At 34.9% G+C, this 26,644-nt stretch overlaps 1 protein-coding gene across 17 annotated transcripts in view; it reads right to left on the reverse strand.

Annotated features, from left to right (window-relative positions):
* Positions 1 to 26,644, reverse strand: part of prkag2a (protein kinase, AMP-activated, gamma 2 non-catalytic subunit a) — a 125,369-nt gene that overhangs the window by 31,576 nt on the left and 67,149 nt on the right. For 11 of the 17 annotated variants that reach the window (XR_015524561.1, XR_015524562.1, XR_015524563.1 and 8 more), the window contains 3 exon segments: positions 26,278 to 26,474; positions 20,181 to 20,232; positions 8,051 to 8,160 (listed from right to left, as the gene is read on the reverse strand). Coding sequence is in view for 10 of the 17 variants with exons in the window: in XM_087308839.1 (XP_087164965.1) it covers positions 8,051 to 8,160; positions 20,181 to 20,232; positions 26,278 to 26,474 (359 nt within the window). In the remaining 7 variants the exon portion in view is untranslated. 17 annotated transcript variants of the gene reach the window in all.

Below are 26,644 nucleotides of genomic sequence, written 5' to 3' on the forward strand. Positions count from 1 at the left end.
TGGATTTCACAGAGCCAACAAGGAGGATTTGTGTATGCAGATCTGTTCAAACCCTTTCAAAACTGACATAGATCCAAACAAAGCATTAAAGGGATAATTCCCCCATAAAAAAGTGCCTTCTGTCTTCATTTAATCCTCCTCTACTTGTCATGTTTGAGTTTCTTTAACAAAATAAGGTCCTTTTAAGAAAGATAGCAGATTGATTGACGGGTCAAATTATAACGTGATAATCTGTTACTGCACGCCACATTCTCCAACATGCAACACAGCCAGAATAACCAGCCATAGTAGAGTAAAATCTGCAATTAACATGAAATCTGGTGAAAATGTGTGTGTATAATCCTTACAATGTAGACAGCAGGTATCCAGAAAGCCTGGGCTTATACATTTCAGTGTTTCCTGAAACCGAGAAAAGTGTATGAAATGGACACATTTGTGTGGACCATCAACATCAACTCAAAACGTGAGCACTCGAGACTGATGAATTAAACTTTTCTGTTATTGGACTAGGACTGCCTACGAATGTTTAGTTTATTGGATATGACCATAACCTGTAACCTATATAAAGACATTGGGCCCTATCATACACCCGGCGCAATGTGGCGCAAGGCGCGGCGCAATAATCTTTTGGTATTTTCAGCTTGGCGCAAGAGTCGTTTTGAGGCGTTGCGCTACGCTGTTTAAATAGCAAATGCATTAGCGCTCATATGTGCGCCAATAGGCGTTCTGGTCTAAAAAAGGAAGGCGTTCTGAGGTGCACTGCTGGCGCGGTGCTATTTTGAGAAACTAAAATAAATTTTTCATTAGACCAAAACTAACCCGGTCTAAACTCCAGCGCAGAGTTGCGCCTCGCCTACACACTGCTTAATACGCACAAGAGAGCAATAGGTAAATATCTTTACATATGAAAAAAATGTAAATATTAAGGGAATATATATATATATATATATATATATATATATATATATATATATATATATATATATATATATATATATATATATATATATATATAGGATATAATAAGAATAGATGGATATAAATATAAAGGATTAAAATATTACAAAACATTATTTTCTAGCCTACATAAATAATAAAAATCACTGCTTTTATGTCTTCATCTCAGGAGGCTTTTTCAGTTCATTCATAACAATTTGCTTTTGTATAATGTTATTATTATTAGCAGTATTATTTATTATATCCATATTTATATTTGTTTTATTAAAAACAAGCTTAGATTTGCCCACCTGTCAGGTTTTAGACCATATGGGGTACAGCATGCGTTTTAGGATATAACTCAGGTTTTTGAACACACTTCATTGTTATTGTTCATTTATTCGTTTGCTGGAAATTAGAACTGAATTTAGAAATAGTTTTGAAACGAATATTTGCGCTTAACAATTTAATTAATTATTTATTTATAGACTAATTGATGTCTGTGCGTAAAGGTTTCCCTATCCAAGAGCGAAAGTGAAAGTAGATCCATTATCTCTCATTCTCACGCAGTAGATGCTCTGTTTAAAAGTTTTCTTTTTTTTTAAAAAACTGTTAACTGTTTGCTATGCTCAGTTTTTCCACTTAGACTTACTTTACGTCCTGTAAATAGCGAATGTGCTTATGGCACGCCGCAGCTGGCTCTTAAAGGTAATGGGAGATGAGACTTTAATTGGTTTATTCTCAAAACACACCTATAACTCATTAAGAAAATAAACTCAACCCTTTTAGACCATACGCCATGGCACAAAGCGGATTTTCCCGTCCTTAAATTAGCAAAAATGCATTCTGACACGCCCTGAAAGCGTTTGCTGTATTCAAATGATCCCAACTTCTCATCGTTATACTTGTAGGCTATAGCTTCATTCTTTATTTTGTTTTCAAATACCCTCACATGTGGTATATTTCCCTTGTATGCACAATGCTGACCTTTATGTATGCTTTTGTCTCAAATCAGTATTTATTTTGTACAGAAATTATTCAGTATTACCCTGGGAGGTGCACAGATTGATTGGGGAGCACCATGGCCAATAGTAAAAACATGTTGGACCATAAAAAGGGAAATGTGGCTTTGCAAAGCATCCGGCAGTACCTGGATGGGAGATCACATGGAAAAGCTATGGTTGCTGCTTGAAATAGTGTTGATGATGCCCACACGGGCGCGCAACCTGGGGTCTGTGTGGGTCCTAAAGTCCCAGTATAGTGAAGGGGACTCTACACTGCTCAGTGTGTGTCGTCTTTCGCATGAGATGTTAAACCGAGGTCCTGACTCTCTGTGGTCGTTAAAAATCCCAGGATGTCTTTCAAAAAGAGTAGGGTAACACTGATATGCTGGCCAAATTTGCCCACTGGCCTCTGTCCATCATGGCCTCCTAACCATCCCCATATCATACTTGGCTTCATCACTCTGTCTCCTCTCCACCAATCAGCTGGTGTGTGGTCTGGCGCAATGTGGCTGCCATCAAGTCATCCAGGTGGATGCTGCACACTGGTGGTGCATGAGGAGATTCCCCTGCTTTGACTGTTCAGAAAAGTGCTATATATATATATATATATATATATATATATATATATATATATATATATATATATATATATGCATGTAAAGAATTGTTAAAATCAATTGTTAAATTGTCAAATCAACAATGTAGGTATTTATAATTACTACAGCCCTATTCAAATAGAAATATTTTTTATGGGGATGCCTGTAAAAGAAAAGTCTCCATAGCTCCTCAGTGATTAAACACGCTATCAGATAAAGATAATTTCACCTCATTTATTTCAGCAGGCTTAAATCCTAATCCACAAATTACTCAAATATGTAATCTTGTGGAATTCGCTAACAAATGTTGCTCAGAACTAGCGAAAAAGGATTTCAACACCACGCAAGACACAAACAGAATCATGCAAACATTTTTATTTTATTTATATCTGAGTGACTCCAAATCCTTTCTCAACCAAGAATAATTTCTAAGCCGATCCACTCAAAATCTGCCATGAAACCAAACAAAGCATTAATTGTGAAGTCTTAATGGCGTTCTTTAATAAATCATGCATGCTCCCTCCTTGGTTGATGTACCAGCCCAATCGGAGATTATGAAACATTAATGGAGTCTTGATGAGGAACACAATAAGTCTTTCCTCAAGGCTGGCTCTTCTGATATATAGAAGCTGCTGTGAATGGGACACCGGCATCTGACTGCTAGTTTATCACTATCGCTATGAGGGTCAGTGCTCAGGAACACAGGCTTAAATCTTCGGTCAAAAATAATTCCACACCTGACCCGATATACCTCAGGATTTGAGTAGTAAAAATCAGAGAGATATTCAGCATGAGCTCTTTTTATGTACTTTTTATCTACTATGGCGAGGGCTTAAACGTAGCAGTGCTTATAATATCTAGTGGAAAAATAAGAAAAAGACAGCGGTGAAACATAACCTGCTTTGTACATTTGTAGGAAACATCTGTTTAGGGTAAGAGGTGTGTAATTTATTGCTGTCGGTCTATCACTGAATGAGAGTATCAAAACAGAACCAACTTAGCTCCGCTCCTTTAGCGCCCCTCACACAGCTTGATCCACGCCATAGATATATACACTAGATATCCCATAGGGACCCTAAGCATGCGTCAATAGTGCCGCCACATTGGTACAGTGCTCCCAGGACAAATGTCATTCAACCGCACTAGTCAAGACAGTGTTATTATGTGAAGATGCGGGACTTTAGCGCTGTCTACAGGTGTAGAAACGAGCAAACAAAGAAATCAAAGCACAAAGGCAGAACATTTCATAGGTAATATTAAGTTTTTTTCTGTTTTTGTATGTTCTGAACGTTTGTGCTAATCAGGTAACGTTATTGATGATGACAGTCACTTACTGCATTCACCATAAGACAAAGCAGCTCCAACTCGCATTAAACACTCGGCTTATGCTAGTTTTGTTGAATAAAATCAGCAAACAATGCAAGAAATATGACAACGAGATGCTGCGCTGCCAGAAACTTGTTTTATTGCCGGCTAACGTTAGTGAAAGAGTCGTTTGGGGGATTCATTCACAAACGAATCGCTCCCTCCGTCAGTATGAGAAGTGAAAACAGGAGAGGAGCTGTGTTTCAGGACATGATTAGATCAAATTTAACAGGGAGGGTGAATAGTACATTTCTGTACACACAAACACAAGCTTTTTGTCAGGAATGCCCGTGCGGTCACTGATCCATCAATGTAGAAAAGTGATGTAAAATTATAATTTTCATAATTAGAAAAAAAAAATTACATACTAACATCCAGGAAAACTCCCGATCATAGATATACGTGTATATGTGTATATCTCTGGCTTTGGATGGCCACAGTACTCCACTGTACCTTGGTCCCGCATTCATTTCAAAGTAGCGCTACGCTGTAGCAAGATGGCGGCGCTATTGACGCATTCCATCCAATAGACAACAATAGGCCAGGCGACATCTAGTGTATATATCTATGGATCCACGCAGGCATTTCTCCTCTTGGGTTTTAAGTTTGAAAAGGGAAAAAATTCTGGGTACCGGGTGTCAGATTTGAACAATTCATATGCACAACGAATTGGCTTGTTTTCCTCGCTCGAAAGCTTGACAGAGCCCCTGTGCGTAGCTACGTTTGCTAAGCCATGATTGGTGGGTGGTGGTTTTTGGGTGTGGCTTAGCAAAGGGCCAATTGAAGAGAGAATAGCGATGCATTTTGAACGTCTCAAAAATATTTTTTAAACAATTTTTCACCATAGAGCAAGAAAACAATTGTATTATATCGCAATGATTGATCTACTCTTTTTATACACATTTTTTTATTCGCCTGTTCATTTTTTAATTTTTGTATTTTTTTGGAGGATCACTGCAGCTGTGAGCACGAGTCTGCGATTCATTTTCCTTTAATGTTACTGTAGGTTATGTTAATGTATTTGCTAACATGAATGAACAACACCTGTAAAGCATTTACGTATTAATCTTTACAATCATTCATTAATTCCCAGAGATCGGTTGCGGCTGGAAGGGCATCCGCAGCGTAAAAACTTGCTGGATAAGTTGGCGGTTCATTTCACTGTGGCGACCCCGGATTAATAAAGGGACTAAGCCGACAAGAAAATGAATGAATGAATGAATCATTCATTATCAATCAATCATTCATTAATGCACCGTGAATTGACCAATGACTACTTTAATTAACTACTGATCACAAAGATATTTATACAGTAATAAATGTACTGTTCATTATTTGTAAATACATGAACTTACATTAACTAATGGATTCATAACGTTAAGTCTGCTGATCTGGACTTTATCAAATATTTATATTAATGGACAAAAAGAATGATAGCCCTATTGACTATTACTAGCAGGCCGCAGTGCTGCTGATAGATGCGTTTATGACAGCATGAGCAGTACCGGATAAGACTGGAGCCGTATGTGCTGAACACACAGTATGGAAGAACAGCGGACACAAAAAAGTCAATATGTGGTACAGCAAACCACTGGGAGAAGAAACAAGACGGATCAAGATTGACGGAGACAACGAGTGGAAAACATGGTGACAGCAAGCAGGATTATAGAAAAGAAACTGCAGTACTTTGGTTGGCTCGAGAGGTCATGTGACAACAGACTGTCCTATTAAAAAAAAAAAAAAAAGACCAACAACAATAAAGTGTGTGGATTATTTTGGAATGTAGATAGAAAATTTCAGCTGGTATCAAAAAAATTTTAATGTTCATAATATATTTATATTACATTACACATTAATACATTTGATAACACAAGTAAAAAATTATCTTTAGCAAATAGGAATATCCTTTTTTACTTAGTTTATTCTAAGGCTGCGTCTAAAATCGCATACTTCCATACTATAGTATGTTAAACCAGTATGCGAGCCAAGTGGTATGTCCAAATTCACAGAATTCGAAAATCAGTTAGCGGGAAGTACCCAGATGACCTACTACTATTAATGAGATTCTGAAGTGTGCATCAAATGCACGCTACGCTATCCTATGATGCCCTGCGAGAGAATTCATGAATGGTAATGATGCAACGCAACTCACGTGATTTCACGTGATTATGACAAAATGGCAGATGTAGTACGTCCAAGTTCCATTCATACTGCTCACATTCATACTTTATAGAACCTACTTTACTAATGGCCGAGTAGTACACTTAAATTCAAATGCAGTATCTACTGTGTAGTAGGCACTTTCAGACACATTTTCGGCAATTTTGTAGAATAAACAGTGTAAGTAGTGCATTCACACTGAAAAGTCTAAAAATAATAAGTGCACTTTAACTGATGATGCACTTATTTAATCAGTAAAATGAAGTGAAGGATGAACACTTCATGCACTCAACGGCTGCATCTTTGCTATAGCGAATCGGGTAGAGATATCGGGCGCTCATGTTGGATTGCTTTATTTATTTTGGATTGTAAAAGCAAAACTCCCCTACGAGAGTGATTATAGCGCCTCCCGATAGTGAATTTGGTTATACTCATGGCAGGTATTATTTGGTAGTTTGGTCATTTATTTTACTGATTTGGCAACCTTTAAACATCATTAGGGAAACGACTTGAATTTCCGCTTAGTAAAATAACCATTATTGTTTCATTTGGGAAAACACTACATACATATACTATGCTATTGAGTGTGTAAGTGCAAGAGTACATAGTGTATAGTGTGCCATTTTGGGACGCAGCTTAAGCGTGCTTTCACACCTACACTTTTGTTTCGGAACGTATCTCGTTTGCCCAGTTAGCGCGGTTCATTCGCTCCGAGATCGCTTGAATGAGGTGGTTTCAGCTCGATTGAAACGAACACTGGAGCGGTTCGATTGCAGTGAGAAAGCGATCTGATCCGAGCGCGGTTATATCACAGTGTTTTATGGATATGTAATAGGCTTATGGCTATATAAAGAGAGAGAATTATAAGTAGGGCGGGCGGGAAGTTTCGCGAGTCTCCAGATGCCCGCAAACGAGTGATGATCTCCCGGTAATCTCGCATCTCCCTCTCGGTCCTCAAATAGGCATCGTCGCGCACCCTTCTCACCCCTCCCTACCGCATCTGTCCTCAGACACATCGCGCGCACACAACCTGTCAATCACCACCAAACCACCAGCTCTCCTGACAGCTTAGCAGGACACTGCAAAATAAACCCTGACACTCTGACCAATGTGAGGAGAGTTTACTCGCACGTGACTTGTTTTAGCTCTTTTGGTCTGATTAGAAACTTTGCCGTGTGAAAGCAAACCGCACCAAGAGCAACAATGTAACAATTGTAATCTTTGTTTCAGAACAACTGAATCGATTCACAGGTGTGAAAGCACCCTATGACACTGCTAAAGTCACTTGTGCAATTTTAAATGATATACACTGTAAAAAATGCTGTAAAATTTATGGTATTGCTGTAAATTTTGGTTGCCAGCAATACTGTTAATTTACAGTGAATTTGCAAATGTTGTCAGTAATACTGTAGAATTTGCCAGTAATACTGTAAAGTTTACAAGCACACAGTAAATTATTACAACTCTTCTGTAAAACAGTGCACTTGAAAACCAAAATTCCCAGCAATGCTGTAAATTTTACAGCAATTTTAACCGTATCATATTATTATACATCATATTGCCAACAGCTAGCTCCCTGCAACTCACATGATCACCCACTGAAGCTAAGCAGGTTGAGCCTGGTCAGTACCTGCATAGAAAACCACATGGGACAGTTAGGTTGATGACGGATGTGGTGTTACTGAGACCAGCAGGGGGCGCTCAACCTGCGGTCTGTGTAGGTCCTAATGACCCCAGTATAGTGAAGGGGATTCTATACTGCTGCTGTCATGTCATCCAGGCGGATGCTGCACACTGGTGGTGGATGAGGAGATTCCCCCCTATCTGTAAAGTGTTTTGAGTGCCCAATTAAAATAAAAAATTATTATGAAAATTAAATAAATCATACCATTATAATTTTTATGAACTTACAAGAATAAGTATTTTATAAGTCATGAAAAATATGTCTGATGTATGGTTTTTATGTCCAGAGATCCAGGGAGCTCTTACCTGCAGCGTTGTGTCAAAGACCACAAGTTTGGAGCTGGTAGGGACGATGTCATAGCACTTATGTGACTTCATAAACCGCATGTAAATGTCGCTCTCAGAATGTTCAACAGCTGTAAAGACACAAATAAATGGAAACACAGTCAATCTGAAGGGAAGTGACATGTACGTGCATGATGCCAATATGCTGTTTTCATGCTCTAACACGCTGCAGAGGGCAGAGGAACTGATGCATTCATAATAAAAGTGTGTCTTATTATTTAAATGACCTACAGTAATGAACATTAAACTGAACAAGCTTTGGAGAACAAATATTCATTACTAAAGAGAACAGAAGACTAAAAAATGAGTGTTGTGAGAACTTCTTGTGTTGTGTAATTTCTTTACACAAAGAAAAACACTCAAACAAAAATATGATGTTATACGGTGTAAGGTAAAAAAATAAGTACATTAAATCAAGGAATAATAAAATACATTTATTATTTTCAGTATATATGTACACAAACACACGTTGTAAGGAAAATATTTTAGTTATTATATATCCAAATGCAATATAGCATGCATACTTATATTATAATGACTATATTGGTAATAATAAAAACCCTAAACAATAAATTTTCTATTCAACATACATAGAACAAACACCTTACGTCATACTAAAATATGATAAAAAAAATTCATATTGTAAATATTTTCATAATGTGTATTTCTGCATCATTGCAAGTCATTATTTCAATATTTAATGTATGATTTATCTTTTTATGATAATACATTTATACTTTTTTTAAATTTTAAAGAATGTCAGAAATTATATAAATATAACAATGCAATTATCATCATCATCAAATTTACAGTATTATACAATACTTGATAGATTTTATACAGTATAAAATAGAATGTACATTAACCGATAATACTTTTATAATATTACAATTTAATAATAATAATAATAAAAATAATTATTATCATTATTATTATTATTATCATTACCAACATGAATGCTATCTAATTATTATTATTATTACCAACATGAATGCTATCTTTATTACACTTAATACATTAATACTGTAAAAAGCATTTATATTGATTTAAAAATTATATAGAATAGATATAATCTTTTTCATATTTAACTAGGAGTAATAAAGTTTGCACTGCGCGCTTTTGTTTTTTTTATTTTTTGGTGCATTAATCTGGTCAATTATATTATTCAGAAGGTCATAATTTGTATGTAAAATAAAAATTATACAAAGCAATAATTTAATGACTGTGAACCATGACCTTCTGAATCATATTTAACTATGAAACTTATTTACCATGTACTACTATTATTATTATATTATTATTATTATTATTATTATTACCAATATGAATGCCATCTTTATTACACCCAATACATTTATACTGTGAGCATTATTATTTATTTTAAAAATTATGTAAATTAAATATATCTTTTATATTTAATATAAATTATTTACCATTTTCTAATGTTATTATTAACATGAATGTTATCTTTATTACACTCAATAAATTTATACTGTGAAAAGCATTAATATTTATTTAAAAAAATGCTAAGTAAATAAATTTTTCATATTTAATATCAAATTATTTACCATTTTCTATTAATATTATTATTATTAATTATTATCATCATCAAACATGAATGCTATCTTTTTTACACTCAATACATTTATACTGTGAAAAAAGCATTAATATTTATTAACAATTACGTAAAATATTATATATTTTTCATGTTTAATATAAAATTATTTACCATTTGTTATTATTTTTTTATTATTATTATTATTACCAACATAAACACTATCTTTATTACACGTAATACATTATATTACTGTAAAAATATTAATATTTATTAAAAACCATATTGATTAAACATATTTTTCATATTTAAATCTAAAAATTATTTATTATTTACTATTATAATATTTTAACATTTTATCTTTATCGTTATTTATTTTATCATTCTATTATGTAATATAGTACTTAAGCATTATACAGTGAAAAGAAAACATCGAGAAGTAAACAAGAATGACAACATTAAATATTTTTAAGATTCAAAATGAATGCAGCTTTAATATTTTCCTTTTACCAAAATCAACATAACCTAGAGAACCCTCTATTTAAGCCACAGTTAAGAGCTGTATTAGATCTGGCAGTGAGACACAAATGTGTGCCATGAACTCACTGAACTGTGGACTCTGATGTCTCTCTTGTTCCTTTCAGCAGCATCCAGCCTAATGTCACCAGTTGCCATGGTAATTCTTACAGTAGTATCTTAGACACCGAGCTGCTTCTTCATGAGCTGTCTAGACTAAAAACAACACTAAAATCTTTCTCAAAGCTGCAAGTTCAGCCAAGGAGAGCTCCGACTACATTTACACTAGTGCTTTTTTAACTCAAACACAAAATCTGCTATACAATTATGCCTGTCATCCACACTACACTGAAAACTGAAATTTATATTGTACAACTGCTGAAGAGTTTTAGTTTGGAAACTTCAGGGGTTTTGTTTCAGGTGCTGTTTGCACTAGTGCGTTTTCATTTTTAAAATGGTGTCTTAAAATGAAACGCTTCTCGAACAGACTGGCGTTTTTATTGTGTTTCTGAAAAATTATCTCTGTCCACACTATGCAGCCTAAAACGCACAATATGTGACCACTGTGTATGTATATTTTCGGAAACTGTCAGAAAGCACACCCTGCTAACAAAAAAAAAACTAAATCTAAATAATAAATAAATAAATCTAACCAAAAATATAATAATTTGGATCAGTCCAAAAAAATACACCAAAATTAATATGCTGGGAAAAAAACCCAAATAAAATCTTAATAAATGAGAAAAATCAAAAGAACCTTGGAAAATTGTGTTGAAATTGTGTAGTTTGTAACCTCAATGGCAAACCATTTTCATGTTTTTTTGGGCTTGCCTAAAAATACAGACCTTCTGGTATGAAATAGCGACTGAAATAACAAAGATAACTGGAGAAGAATTGGACTATACACATTTATTAGATTATACCTTGGGAAAATACCAGAAATTATTCCAACTATTGACAAATACTTCATTGAAATCCTTTTGGTAAGTAGCAGAAAAGCCATAACCCGAAAATGGTTTCAGTCTGATCCTGCAACAAAGGCTCAATGGATAGGAATTGTAAAGGAAATACACTGTATGGGGAGACTGACTTTTAATTTTTTTTGATTTTTTAAAAAGTGTAACACGTACTGTCAAAAATGGTCTGAATATGTCAACAATTTGTGAACAATTTGTGATTATGTACAGTATGTCAAATGTATTATGACTTGATTTTGTAACCCTTATGACAACCGCTTTGTTCTTTGCTTTTGTATTTCTATTTTTTCCCTGCGGTCTTTTTTTCTTTTCTCTTTTCTCAAAGTAAAATTTAAAAAAGTTAAAAAGAAAAAAAAAAGAAATTGTGTAGGTTGTATTTTTTTGCAATAACTCCTTTGAATTTAAATTAGAGTGAAGTTTTGCTACAACTAAAGATGCAAGGTGTCCAAACTCCAATGGATTTAAAGGTTAAATAAAATTTAGTTTAAATCCACCAAAATCACCTGTATTCTCAGAGAAATGGATAAAAATTAAAATTTTTAAAAAAGGGTGAACTAATTTAAGTTATACATGTAATTTTGTATTAAATCTATTTATTTTCAGATTTTCATCTTCCTCTGAATACAAATCAAACGATGTGCATTTATTCCATCTCAACCCAATTTAATAATTCTATCGTTTTCTTTTCGGCTTAGTCCCTTTATTAATCTGGAGTCGTCACAGCCGAATGAACAGCCAACTTATCCAGCATATGTTTTACGCAGCGGATGCCTGTCCAGCAGCAACCCATCTCTGGAAAACACCCATACACATACTCACACAGAAACGCCAACTAAACAGACCGAGACTCGAACCAGCCACCTACTTGCTGTGAGGCGACAGCACTGTCTACTGCGTCACTGCGTCGCTCTATTTAAAAATTGTTTATAAAAAATACCTTTAGAAGTATATTTAATAGCTGTACATTAAGGCTACAATTTTATACCATTAGTTACTGTTTGCTTTTGACAGTGTTTTTAGTACAGTAGCGTGGATGAAGATCTTTTCTGAAACAGAGTGGAAACGTCAGCCTGGATGAGGCTCATTTTTATTCAAATGAAAAAACACCATTATAAACAGCCTCAGAGCACATCTGCACTCATATTCTCGACACCTAGCCTGATTATTTTAGCGAAGATCCATCAAAAACACCAGTGGATAAAACATCTGTTACTGTCTACTTCTTTATGTTCATATGCACTAGCTTGACAGTTTCCACAAAAGAACCTGTATTTTAACTAGGTTAAGTTAACATCGAATAAACAGCCCTGTTAATTGCCTAAGGTGTTTTATGAGCAAGTGATGGACTTCAACACATCTTTCACAGTGTCGGCCCACAAAAAGCAGCCAATACAATACTGTGTAGTCTCACTAAGTGTGGTGTGGTTAATAAAAGCCTGGTGTTCAAAGTATTTCTCACCATCGCTTCAGCTCAGCGCAGTTTAACACCACTGGCTGTTGTCAAAGAATAGCCTTGCAGCGGGTCTAGCATTAGCTCATGGAAACGGTTAAAATAGGACAGTCCAGCAGCTGCTGCTCCAGAGGAAACTGGATTTGAAACTACAGCAGAAAGGCTTGAAATGAGGGAATGTGTACTTTTTCAACTTTCATTAGGGTTTGGTCATACAAATATTACAATTTTGAATTAAATATAAGCAAGCATTGAAGCATTCCATAAATCAAATGTTCATTTTGTTGGTCCCATCTGTTTGCATTAATTTGACATTCTTAAAATAATCATGTGTAATTATAGCATTTGTGCAGTTAAACTACATCTCCCATGATGCATATGGAAAATTCCACCAATTAGAGGGTTGCAGAAAACAAAGTGCATGAAAAGCCCTTTAGCTTCACCTACACTGTAAAAATGACATGACGGTCTTAAATTAAGCTGGATCAAATCATCCTTACTAGTCATTATGACTGAAATTACATTAAATCAACTTAATTACATCATATTAAAGACAGGGTTTCTGCAGGCTTCACCAAGTCAAGTTTAAGTCTTTTTTAAAAACCATTGAGAATGAAATTTCAGACTTGCAGTTAAAATTAGAATTATTAATATTTTTCCCCAATTTCGGTTTAACGGAGAGAAGATTTTTTTTCAACACATTTCTAATCACAATAGTTTTAATAACTCATTTCTAATAAATAATTTATTCATTAATTGGAAAAAATAGCTTAAAGAGGCTAATAATTTTGTGCCTAAAATATATATTTTTTTATTTAAAACTGCTTTTATTCTAGCTGAAATAAAACAAATAAGACTTTCTCCAGAAGAAAAAATATTATCGGACATACTGTGAAAATGGCCTTGCTCAGTTAAACATCATTTGGGAAATATTTAAAAAAGAAAAAAAAAAACAATCAAAAGGGGGCTAATAATTCTGACTTCAACCGTGTACAGAGCTAAATGTCAATGATTTTTAATAGCACAGAAGAAAAAAAATGTACTTGCCCCATCAAAAATCTAAATATAATTGGTTATTTATTAGCCACGTATTTTAAATAATGTGTCAAAACAAGCAGACCCTAGTTGTATACATACAGTATTTTAACTTAAAACTTAAAATTTAACTTAAAAAAACTTTAAAAACTAAGTGTATACACAGCACACTTTTACAATATTAGTTATAAATAGAGTTTTGCTAAAAGTTTTATAAAAATGTATTGTTGATGATTGGATGTGTGGTTGATCGATTGAAAAAACAAAGGAAAACTAAGAACTGTTTAAAATTATTTAAGACCTACAAGACAATATTTCTGTTCATTTTTTTGTTTTTGAAATTTAAGACATTTTAAAACTTGAAGACCCCGCAGATACCCTGTAAACAGCCTGTATAAATTAAATTAAGTTAAAACTGGATTAACTAAGTTTGATAAGTTATGATTAACATAAAAACATGTTGTCATGTCTAATTAATCATATCATTTTTTTTAAGAACACACCATGAAAAGACATAATATTTGTGTATTTACAGTGCTCAGCACAAACAAGTACACCTCATTTTAAAAATGTATGTTTTTGTCCATTTCTCAGTAATATATTTTGGTGCATTTGATCCAAACAGACTATATATATATTAGTCAAGAGCATCTTTAGAAATCCAAAGATAATACATTTAATTTCATGTAAAATACTGCAAAAAAATTACAAACTAAAAAATATATATATATATATATATATTTATTATTTTTTTTTTTTCTTAATATCTTTTTAAATTTTTATTTAACATTTTCCCCTAACATATACATTTGGGCTACTGATTACCATAATCGTAAATTATTTTGTTAGATGAGCTCCACATTTGGCTTTACTGATTAAACTAATGCATATGCACAAAAATAATATTGCAACGCATCCTATAAAAAAATATTAATTTAAATAAGAGATTTGTAAAGGATGTATTTATATATGCTGAGCATGTATTAAAGGAGATACACCAATCTAGCACTATTGGGCCTAGAGAGTGCCATGGTTTTGCAGCCCAAACAATCACTGATCCACTGATGGGCAGGCAACAGTCTGTTTGGTACGCTTCTTTGGGGCTTCTCCACACCGCAACTCTCTTTTAACTGGGAAAGACAGTGAAGGTTGACTCATCTCTTACTTCGATTTAAATCAAATCTCACAGAAATTAACCATTTAAAAGCTAAGAAGCATATTTTATTATTTTCATATATAGGAGTTTGCAAATCTAAAGTTTTTTTTGTATGTGTGTGTGTTTTGCTCGCTGTTACTCTTTGATTGGTAGACTTGTCTATACAGCATAATGGAGAGTGTAGTTTTTTCCTGCACAAACTCCACTCTACATTGACTAAGACTTATTTAAAAATAAGAACAGACGGGTTCAACAAAAGCATATACAACCCATTAACCTCTGAGCACACAACAGGTCTGTCTTTAAAAGATTTATAAGTTACTGTTTAATGAGTTTTTACATCTGAGACCAGACTGTTGCTCTCTTTTTTACCTGGCCAATAGCAAGCGGGGGGTTGTTCTTTTGAAAACTGCCATTTTTCTGCAAACTTCATTAGGAGGGAAACAATAGAGTCATTCTAGTGTGGCATTTGAGTTAATCAAAATTTATTTAAAACCCTCAAATAAATGAAAAAACAAAGCCTTGTAGAAAGTCAGAGCATTTGGATCTGCTACAACCGGAGGCATGACACTTTGGCTGTTTTCGTGGCTGTTTTTGGCTGTTTTTGTGGCTATTCAAAGAACTGAATTACTGCAGAATAAAGCTTTTGTTTGTTGAAAACACTCTGGTTTTCAGATCCTATTAAAGCGACACACCAGGCCACGCCAGAATACTTCAAACAAATGTCTTCAGACATCATTTAATGGTGCCGCTTCAGAAACTAGCACATGCTATTAATACTTCAAAAAGCACACAGCTCTGTGCTGGACGTCTTCATATGACATTAGATTGCCTGTAAACTATATCTGATATTATTCATTACTGCATTTTACCCTGCAAAAAGCAGAGTTTTTAACGATCATCTTAGCTAAACATTTACTGAAGCTTCAAGCTTTAAAACAGGCACAGTTGTGCTATAAAAAGTATCAGAATAAGTCCATATGAGTCATGCTTTTAAAGTACTTGTTAGCTTTATGTCTGTGAGCCAGGGGTGTCCAAACTCAGTTCTGGAGGGTCGGTGTCATGCATAGTTTAGCTCCAACTTGCTTCAACACACCTGCCTGGAAGTTTTTGTATACCCAGAAAGAGCTTGATTTGCTGGTTCAGGTGTTTACTTGGGGTTGGAATTGAAATATGCAGGATACCGGCCCTCCAGGACTGAGTTTGGGCACCCCTGCTGTAAGCTAAGCGAACCACTCGGTTAAGATTTGGTGTTGAAAATAAAGCTGAAATTATATAAAATATATTACTTTAAAACTTCAATCATTAAGAAAAATGATAAATGCAAGAGTAATGAGAATAAAAATGCTGCCTTGTTAATTAACAGAACCAATTTTAATCAATTTTAAATAAAAAATTTGAATTTGAATTTATATAAATATTAAAAAGTACAAAACTATCAAAACTTCAATTAAAATAAAACAATTATTAAATATAAAATTACACAAAATAACATTAAATTGTATATTTTAAAATAATAAAAATATTTTTTTGCTAAATTAAACGAAACAGTTTACCAAGTTGGCCATAAAAGGTATTATGTAAATTATTTAAAAAATGGTAAATTAAAAAAAGAAAATCTGTTTGCAGAGTCAGAGCTGTAAGTAATGAATGAAAATATAATACTTAGTATAAATACTTAATAATAATAATTATTATAATAGTAATAATAATAATTTGAATAATAATAATAATAATATGCATTAATTAGATAATAAAATAAAACTTGTGTGCTGCAAATAATATTTTTATTTATTAAACTAAACAAAACTAAGATGCATCCTAATCTGCCTTTACTCTTCATGAACATGAGTCCCTTTACTGTGAATTCTTCCTTTACATCAGGCCCAATAGAGAGTAATAGTGCACACTAAAACAACCTCATCAAAAAAAAGTGAACACCCATTGTTTTAAATTATTAACAACACATTTCAAATCAACCACTGTTAGCATAACAAACAAAAATGCAAGCCTGGGCTGTACAGTACAAAGATGAATATCTGTTTGTGTGGTGATATGAATTCTAGAGAAGGTTCTGAGGACTTCGTTGTCACATCAGTGGCTCTGGGATAAACCCATAAGCTCAGCATGAGAAAGCAGATCTGTAGCTTCTGCTCTGTTTCCCCTAAAAGGCACAATAGTTTAAAGCACAGCAGCTAAAGCCTTTATAAATAATGGCAAGACTTGCATTGCCAGATCAGTGTGGTATGTTCGCCTGATATTACTGGGAAAAACCTTGCCAGAGGCGAAAGCATGAATACAGTCTCAGGTTCATACCCTGTCAAACAGCATTCCTGGTTAAGTCCAGTTATCATTATTGGATATTATTTTTTTATTTAAAAACAGCAGCTATTAGCTACTATAAGTATAGTATAAAGTATATACAAAAAAAATCTTATATCAGTGTGATTCAGTTAAAGACTTAAATTTAAAAATATTTCCCAAGCGCTGATTAACAGAGAGATTTTTACTAAGATAAAACATCTAGATAACTCATTTCTTTTGTTGTTGCCATGATGACAGTACATAATATTTTACAAGATACCAGTATTCAGCTCAAAGTGCAATTTAAGAACTGATCTAGGTTAATTATGTTAACTAGACAAGCTGATTCATTAGGCAAGCCACTGAACAACAGTGGTTTGTTCTGAAACCAGTAAAAAAATAATTAAAAAAAAAAAAATATATATATATATATATATATATATATATATATATATATATATATATATATATATATATATATTAGGGGTGTCACGATTTCGATTTATGCTCAATTTCGATTTCGAATCAAAAAAAAAGAATCGTTGATGCTGCCACGCCCCCATGTCACATCAGCTTGGCTTGCCAAGCGGGAAAAAAAACGGCTTGTTGAAGTGCTTGTTAAACTGCAGAAGCAGGAGACCCGTCGACAGAAACCCTCTCCTCTTTCAATGAAGTCGCCGGTGTGTAAGCATTTTGGATTTCGTGTTGTCGACAAAAGAACAGTTTTGCAAGCTCTGCTATGTACGTATTACGTACGGTTCGTCCGATAGACAACACCGGCATCGCGATCCTCCGCCCGCCCCCGTTGCAAATCCGCTCGCGGAAAATGCCAATCACGTGACCACACAGACACAGACGCATACACAGTCATGCGCTCGAGCCAGCAGGTCCAGGCAGTCAGAGGATCAGTAGACTGCTTCAATCTTTTACTCACTTGTACTTAGTCATTTTAGCGAACACCTCAGATACTGTTGGCTGGTTCTTGTTGGTTGTGCGTCTTTTTTACCGACGCCATTATAACGACACAGATCACTGCCTATTCACGAGTCCCGCAGAAAAAGTGATTGACAGGTGGTAATTATGTGTGTAACTTGCCTTTATTTATTTACTGTATGATTTGTTTATGGGTAAAACAAAGACCATGCAGGTCAGGTAGTTAAAACGGTAGGCTACAAATAATTAATTGGACATTAATTAATTAATTAATTATTCATAATCGAAAATCGAATCAAATCGTGCCTTTAGAATCGAAAATGTAATCGAATCGAGGATTTGGAGGATCATGACACCCTTAATATATGTATATATATATATATGTATATATGTATATATATATATATATATATATATATATATATATATATATATATATATATATATATATATATATATAAATATATATATATATATATATATATATATATATATATATATATATATATATATATAATTTTAAGGGGCTAATTATATTGAATATTAATATTGAATATTGATAATAATCTTTAATATAATATTAAATAAAATATAATATTAAAATAGTTTTAGATTAAGTTAAATTGAAAATGTTTTAAGTTTTTAAATTAACAAATTGCTTTTATTTCATATATATATATACAGTTGAAGTCAGAATTATTAGCCCCCAGAATTATTAACCCCCCTGTTTATTTTTTTCCCCAATTTCTGTTTAATTGAGAGAAGATTTTTTCAACACACTTGTAAACATAATAGTTTGAATGACATTTCTAATAACTGATTTATTTTATCTTTGCCATGATGACAGTACATAATATTTTACTAGATATTTTTCAAGAAAGTTCTATACAGCTTAAAGTGACATTTAAAGGCTTAATAGGTTAATTAGGTTAACTAGTTAGGGTAATTAGGCAAGTTATTGTATAACAGTGTTTGTTCTGTAGACTATCGAAATAAAAAATAGCTTAAAGGGGTTAAAAAGTTTGAACTTAAAATGGCTTTTAAAAACTTAAAAACTGATTTTATTGTAGCCTAAATAAAACAAACAAGACTTTCTCCAGAAGAAAAAAAATATCATACTTAAAATATAAAAAAAAAAGAAAAATCAAAATGGGGCTAATAATTCTGACTTCAACTGTATATTTTATAGTAAATACTGTAAAAATTTCTTTGTTAAACATCAGTTGAAAAACATTTGAAAAATATTTTTTTTCAGAAAGGCTAATAAATCTGCTTTAAATTATGCATACAATATATAAAGTTTGAACTTTCAATTAAAACATTTGGGGAAAATAATAAATATTTCGTAAATGTTTCTTCAGCACTAAAGTAGCACATTGGAGTAATTTCTGAATGATTATGTGGCTGGAAATAATACAAAATAAAAAATATAATTTTGAATGTAAAATATCTCAAATAAATAAATATATAAACACAAATGCATCATCATTATTACTTTTTAAATAACGAAAAGCATTTGAAATTAAATCTTACTCGGAAAATGCAGGTGTCATTTATTTACTCCTGAAAAAAGCTCTAAAATTGAGCAGTGGCTGGTGAAGGAAAAAAGTTATTTTTATCCCTTGACTCATATGAAAAGGCCCAAGGCATTAATAAACAATCATTGAGCCTGCCCTCTTCAAAAACAATCTAATCGAAGTGATCAATATCTTAAAGTGCAAAGAGAATGAACATAATCGGGCATCACCCTGAGGGACTCCTCGACGTGGGCGCAGCGTCTCCAGCCAATAGCATCATCTGACGCATCTACACCCAACAGGTTACAAATGACGAATGGGGATCCCGACACATTTACTGGGATATCCAGTGATTCCGACCAACCAGCTGGAAGTCAATCGACACCCTGTACATAAAAACGCCATACATGGCCATCTGACGGGAGTAAAATCCAAATCGCCTCAGATTCAATCCGTTTCAAATCTATTTATATAGTGATTCTCACGGTAATTAAGATTGTTAGTGGAATTAAATTGAAGGCATCATTCTGGAGTGAATAAATCAGCAAAGTACATCGCAATGTCAAGACGGTGAAGCTGCTGAGGTTAACGTTATCGGTTATGAAAAACAGCGGCAGTTCGCATCAAATGAATCCCAAGGAGGCTTACCTTCATCCTCGATATCGAGTTTCTCCAGCATATCTTCAGATAAACCGTGAACCTGTGGAAAGATGACAGAGTGGAGCTCAGACGAGGCGATCTCAGGCTGTCCTCCACACAAACACACACACTTTTACACCGGCGGACAGACGCTGAGGAGACCGCGGAGATCGGAAGTTCGCGGTCAGTCTAATAAAGATGCAGTAGTCTACAAACAGACGCAACAAAAAGCGAATCACGGCGGTGGAAGTAAACTAAGTGCTCATGTTTTTAAGTCCATCGGTCCTGGCAGTGACAGTCCGTGTTTGAAGGCGTGCTCCGATTGTGTATATGTACATCCAATGTGAAGGCAGTCATGAGAGACCCACCCCCTCCGGCTTTTTAGAAATGGACTGTTCCAGTTTGCTGCAGTCGCGATGAGGAGCCGCTGACGGTCTGACGGGGAGTGTTTTAAATCAACTATTCCGCTTACTCGTTTCTTGTTGTGACGAGTAGACAATGTACAAATAGAAAAGCGAATGCAGTGAGCCTGTCAACGCTGGCTGGTGGTGGGTGGGGATTTTGAATCTTCCGAGTGAACCGAGTCTTTTGAATCCATTCAGGAAATGATTCGTTTATTGAGTCTGCAGGTTAAAGGAGCAGTTCACTAAAAATGAAAATCCTGTCATCGTTTACTCACTCAGTTGTTCAAAGGTTTCTTTATTCAGACAGAATACTGTTAGGAGGCAAGACTATATTATACACAATATTTTGGGAACAAGCCTATATATGTATACACAAGAGAATATAGTTTGGAAAAATACTGGGTGCTGGGAACCATTGACTTCCATAGTAATGCTTTGCCTGCACCGACATTCTTCAAAATATTTTCTTTTGTATTCAATGGAAGAAAGAAGCTCTTAAAGGTTTAAAACCACATCAGGAAGAATAGACGATGAGGAAATTTTAAATTTAGGGATAATCTGCTCTAAATCTGTGTTAAATTGGCTTATAGTATGAAAGTAAGGATGTGTTTAGCCTTTTAGCACACTCAAAAAATATTTTTGCTGCTTGCTCAGACAACTTATTTAAAACAAACTGAAACATCACAATTCATAAGATTTTTTTGTTAACTTAATTGTTTTATGTTCAATTCACTTCAATTTGTAAAAACAAATAAGTTAGTAATCAGTTTGCGTTGGGACAACATGAAGGAATTATGTGGAACCCAGCATTTACAGTGCACATATTTACAGGGTACACTCACCGGCCACTTTATTTGGTAAACCTTACTAGTACCAGGTTGGACCCCATTTTGCCTTAAGAACTGCCTTAATCCTTCGTGAGATTCAACAAGATACTGGAAATATTCCTCTGAGATTTTGTTTGATATTGACATGATAGCATCACACTGCTGCTGCAGATTTGTCAGCTGCACATCCCAAAAGCTGCTCTATTGGATTGAGATCCAGTGACTGTGGAGGCCATTAGAGTACAGTGAACTCATTGTCATGTTCAAGAAACCAGTCTGAGATGATTTGCGCTTTATGACATGGTGCGTTATCCTGCTGGAAGTAGCCATCAGAAGATGGGTACACTGTGGTCATAAAGGGATGACCATGGTCAGCAACAATACTCAGGTAGGCTGTGGCTTGACACGATGCTCAATTGATACTAATAGGCCCAAAGTGTACCAAGAAAATATTCCATTATACCGTTAAACCACCACCACCAGCAGCCTGAACCGCTGATACAAGGCAGGATGGATCCATGTGATCATGCATGCCAAATTGTGACCCAACCATCCGAATGTCGGCAGAAAAAAAAGACTCAACAGACAAAGAACATTTTGTCCAATCTTCTATTGTCTGCCTCAAGGTTGGACGTGTTGTGCGTTCATAGATGCTCTTCTGCAGACCTTGGTTGTAACGAGTGGTTATTTGAAATACTGTTGCCTTTCTATCAGCTTGAACCAGTCTGGTCATTCTCCTCTGACCTCTGATTCTCCTCTGGATATTTTCTCTTTTTTCAGACCATTCTCTATAAACTCCAGAGATGGTTTTGTGTGAAAAACCCAGTAGATCAGCAGTTTCTGAAATACTCAGACCAGCCTGTCTGGCACCAACAACCATGCCACATTCAAAGTCACTTAAATCACCTTCTTCCCCATTCTGATGCTCAGTTCGAACAGCAGCAGATCATCTTGACTTAAATGCATTGAGTTTCTGGCATGTAATTGTCTGATTAGAAATTTGCATGAATGAGCAGTTGGACATGTGTACCTAATAAAGTGTAATATATATATATATAAACTGCAAATAACAGAGTAGCACAGTTTTTGTGCCATCCCCATTTGCCCATGAATCTGTTACCATTTTTTTTCCTCTTAACATGCCTCCTCGGACCTATATAGAATATAACCAGTGCTATTGTATACACATTTACCCTTTAAGGAGGTCCACTAGATATTTCTCACAAAAGTTTTTGGTCTTTCCCAGAGGAACATCTGGCACGGGATGGAGGGTAATTAAAATGTGACTGTGGCCAAATTCCTGGCTGATGAATCAGTGGGTGTGTCTGTCCGAATGAGCTCAAACGCGTGTTTGAAAGAACTCTCCATGCATGTACAACAACAAAAGTAAACAAACAAAACAACATGAGCTCACAGATCTTAGAATTTATACAATGGGAAAGTTAAAAAGCATACTCAAAGTGTGAGAGCTTGGCAGTGAGTGAAAGACATGCTGTTTATTTAACAGACAGCAGTGAACACTGAAAAAGTCTGCAGTGATTTGGTGTATATTTGAATCTTTATTCACCCAAATGACACCAACACTCATCACGAAGCAGCGGATCAATGGTTTATGAAATGAAAATTGCTGAGAGTGGATTTTCAGGGCTGGTTAAATATAAACAGACTGCAATACACTGCAATGAGAAGCGAACGTTGCATCAAATTTCTTATATCCTTGCTTACATTTCCATTTATGCATTTGGCAGATGCTTTTATGCAAAGCAATTCACAAAGTCATAAAAGCCATAGAAACTATGCCTTGATATCATCCATCAGTTCAGCTCAAACAAGCCTTCTTCGGATGTAAATATGGCTTATAAGATCTTATTGTTAAATCACTATATCAAATAGGCTCATGTAAGTATTAAAAGAAATCCAAAATGTACATAAACATGAAACACAATGTGCATAGCGATGAAGTGATGTTGATGACACATCTGCTGAGTGCAGTCTTGGACCTCTGCTTTGATTAGCGGGCAGGAGGCAAGGACAACAGCATTGCAGATGGTGACTGCTGTATTGATTTTGGCATGCGAGCTTGACAAACGGTCAGTGGTTTGAGTCGTGAAAAACAGATTAGATCCTTCAGCAGTATCTGGTGAGTTGTGAAAGTGTGTGTACAGATGTTATAAAGAATATTGTAACCATTTAATCAATAACTATAATTTAAAAATAACCTATTTTTTAATGACAATTTTGACAATATGGTAATTATTATATACTCTCTAATCCAGAATCTAGGGATTATACATTTGAATGAAATGCATGTATTTTTTAACTGTCAAGATATAAAAAAAAGATGTTTAAAGTAAGTTGTTTATAATATATATATATATATATATATATATATATATATATATATATATATATATATATATATATATATATATATATATATATGTACTTTATATGTATGCTTTGTGTAAGGGATAATGTACATCAGGCCAGGTGTCCTATCATAATAGGGGCAGCATTAGGGGCAGCACAGTGGCGCAGTGGGTAGCACAATCGCCTCACAGCAAGAAGGTTTCTGGTTTGAGCCTCGGCTAAGTCAGTTGGCATTTTTGTGTGGAGTTTGCATGTTCTCCCTATGGTGTAGGTTTCCTCTGGGTGCTCCGGTTTCCCCCACAGTCCAAAAACATGTGGTATAAGTGTATTGGGTGAGCTAAATTGTCTGTAGTGTATGAGCGTGCATGAGTGTGTATGGATGTTTTCCAGTGATGGGTTGCAGCTGGAAGGGCATCCGCAGCGTAAAACATATGCTGGATAAGTTGGTGGTTCATTCCGCTGTGGCGACCCCTGATTAATAAAGGAACTATCCCGAAAAGAAAATGAATGAATGAATGGCTCTTTATTTTAATGTGAAGGAAAGAAAGGCAGATGTACTAACTTACTTGTTATTCAGTAAAAAGATGGATCTGTCTGAGTTATTAGTTTCAGTGGTTGTTATCTTGGAATAACATATCTTGGAATGTGTGATTGACCAATCAGAACCAAGTATTCCAGGGAGCCATGTAATAAATGAACACTCACCGGACACTTCATTAGGTTCACCTGTCCAACTGCTCATTAACGCAAATTTCTAATCAGCCAATCACGTCAGCAACTCAATGCATTTAAGCATGTGGAAATAGTCAAGATGATTTTCCGCAGTTTAAACCGAGCATCAGAATGGTGAAGAAAGGTGATTTAAGTGACTTTAAATGTGACATGGTTGTTGGTGCCAGACAGGCTGGTCTAAGCATTTCAGAAACTGCTGATCTACTGGGATTTTTATGCACAAACATCTCTAAGGGTTTACAGAGAATGGTCGGAAAAAGAGAAAATGTCCAGTGAGTGGCAGTTCTGTAGGCACATTGTCTTGCTGATGCCAATGATCAGATGAGAATGGTCAGATTGGTTCAAGCTGACAGAAAGGCAACAGTAACTCAATTTGCCACTCGTTAATACCGAGGTATGCAGAAGAGAATTTCTGAATGCACAACACGTCCAACCTTGAGGCAGATGGGCTACAGCAGCAGAAGACCACACTGGGTGCCACTACTATCAGCTAAGAAAAGGAAACTTAGGCTACAATTCGCACATGCTCACCACAATAGACTATAGATGAGCAATATGGACAATAGAAGATTGGAAAAACCTTGTCTTGTCTGATGAGTCTCGATTTCTGCTGTGACATTTGGATGGTTGGGTCAGAATTTGGCATCAACACCATGAAAGCATGGATTCATCCTGCCTTGTATTACCGGTTCAGGCTGGTGGTGGTGTAATAGTGTAATGGAATATTTTCTTGGCACACTTTTGGCCCATTATTGAGCATCGTGTCAAGTCCACAGCCTACCTGAGTATTGTTGCTGACCATGTCCATCCCTTTATGACCACAGTGTACCCATCATCTAATGGCTACTTCCAGCAGAATAACACATCATGTCATAAAGCGTAAACCATCTCAGACTGGTTTTATGAACATGACAATGAGTTCACTGTACTCAAATGGCCTCCACAGTCACTGGATTTCAATCCAATAGAGCATCTTTGGGATGTTGTAAAACAGGATATTCGCATCACGTATGTGCAGCGGACAAATCTGCAGCAACAGTGTGATGCTATCATGTCAATATGGCTCAAACTTTCCGAGGAACATTTCCAGTACCTTGATGAGTCTATGTCACAAAGGATTAATGCAGTTCTGAAGGCAAAAGGGGGTTCAACCTGGGATTAGTAGGGTGTACCTAATAAAGTGGCCAGTGAGTGTATATTTAATTCTGTGTATCCATTATGTATATTTCAAGTATGAATAACAGATTATAATATACATACCCTGAAAAAAATGATTAATTGGATTTATAAAATATGCTGAATTTAATTTAATTTAATTTAATTTACAAATTAAGTTGAACATTACTAAATTAAATGTGTTTGTTTAAATTCCATAAAATGTAATCCCATATAAATTTTTTGCAAACACTTACCATAAAAATATTTTGTATAAATCCAATGAATCATTTTTTGTATAACGATACATTTAAAAATTATGAAATATCATGAACTTTAAATAAATATAACTATAAATATCATTATATCAGTACGTCATAAATACCTTTTTTGGCTTTCAAAATCTTGCAAAGACAGGCGTTTGCAACTTTTTCAAAAAATTTTCAACATTATTGCACAATATTCATAAGAAGAACAGTAACAAATACAATCAGGCAGTCATTAGGCGCAGTCATTAATGTTGCTTATGCAATTATTTAGTGATTATAACATCTATAGTAAATCCACGTTTTCTTAAAATGAAACATAAAATGACTGCATCAGGGTCGGTTCACTTACCGTGCGTGAGGTAGATATGGGTGCTGAGGAGGGACATGGTGGTGGTTTTGCAGTGGGTGGACTGTGGGGCTGTCCCGTGTCGAGAGGCGAGGACGAGGAGCGGTGCACTGTGTCATTTCGACTGACTTCCACAAGAAACGCTGAAGTCTGCTTGGTCAGTTGTGTTGGAGTGGTGGGTGATGAGGAGATGCCAGATGCTGTAGAGAGAGAAGTAACGTCAGATTTCCATCCATTCATTCATCCATTCATCTATCTATCACTCCATTATCTATCTATTGATCTGTCTGTCTGTCTGTCCATCCGTCCGTCCTTTCCGTCTGTCTGTCTGTCTGTCTGTCTGTCTGTCTGTCTGTCTGTCTGTCTATCT

The sequence above is a fragment of the Danio rerio genome, chromosome 24 (genome assembly GCF_052040795.2).
Source record: "Danio rerio strain M-AB ecotype USA chromosome 24, GRCz13ab, whole genome shotgun sequence".
NCBI lineage: Eukaryota > Metazoa > Chordata > Actinopteri > Cypriniformes > Danionidae > Danio > Danio rerio.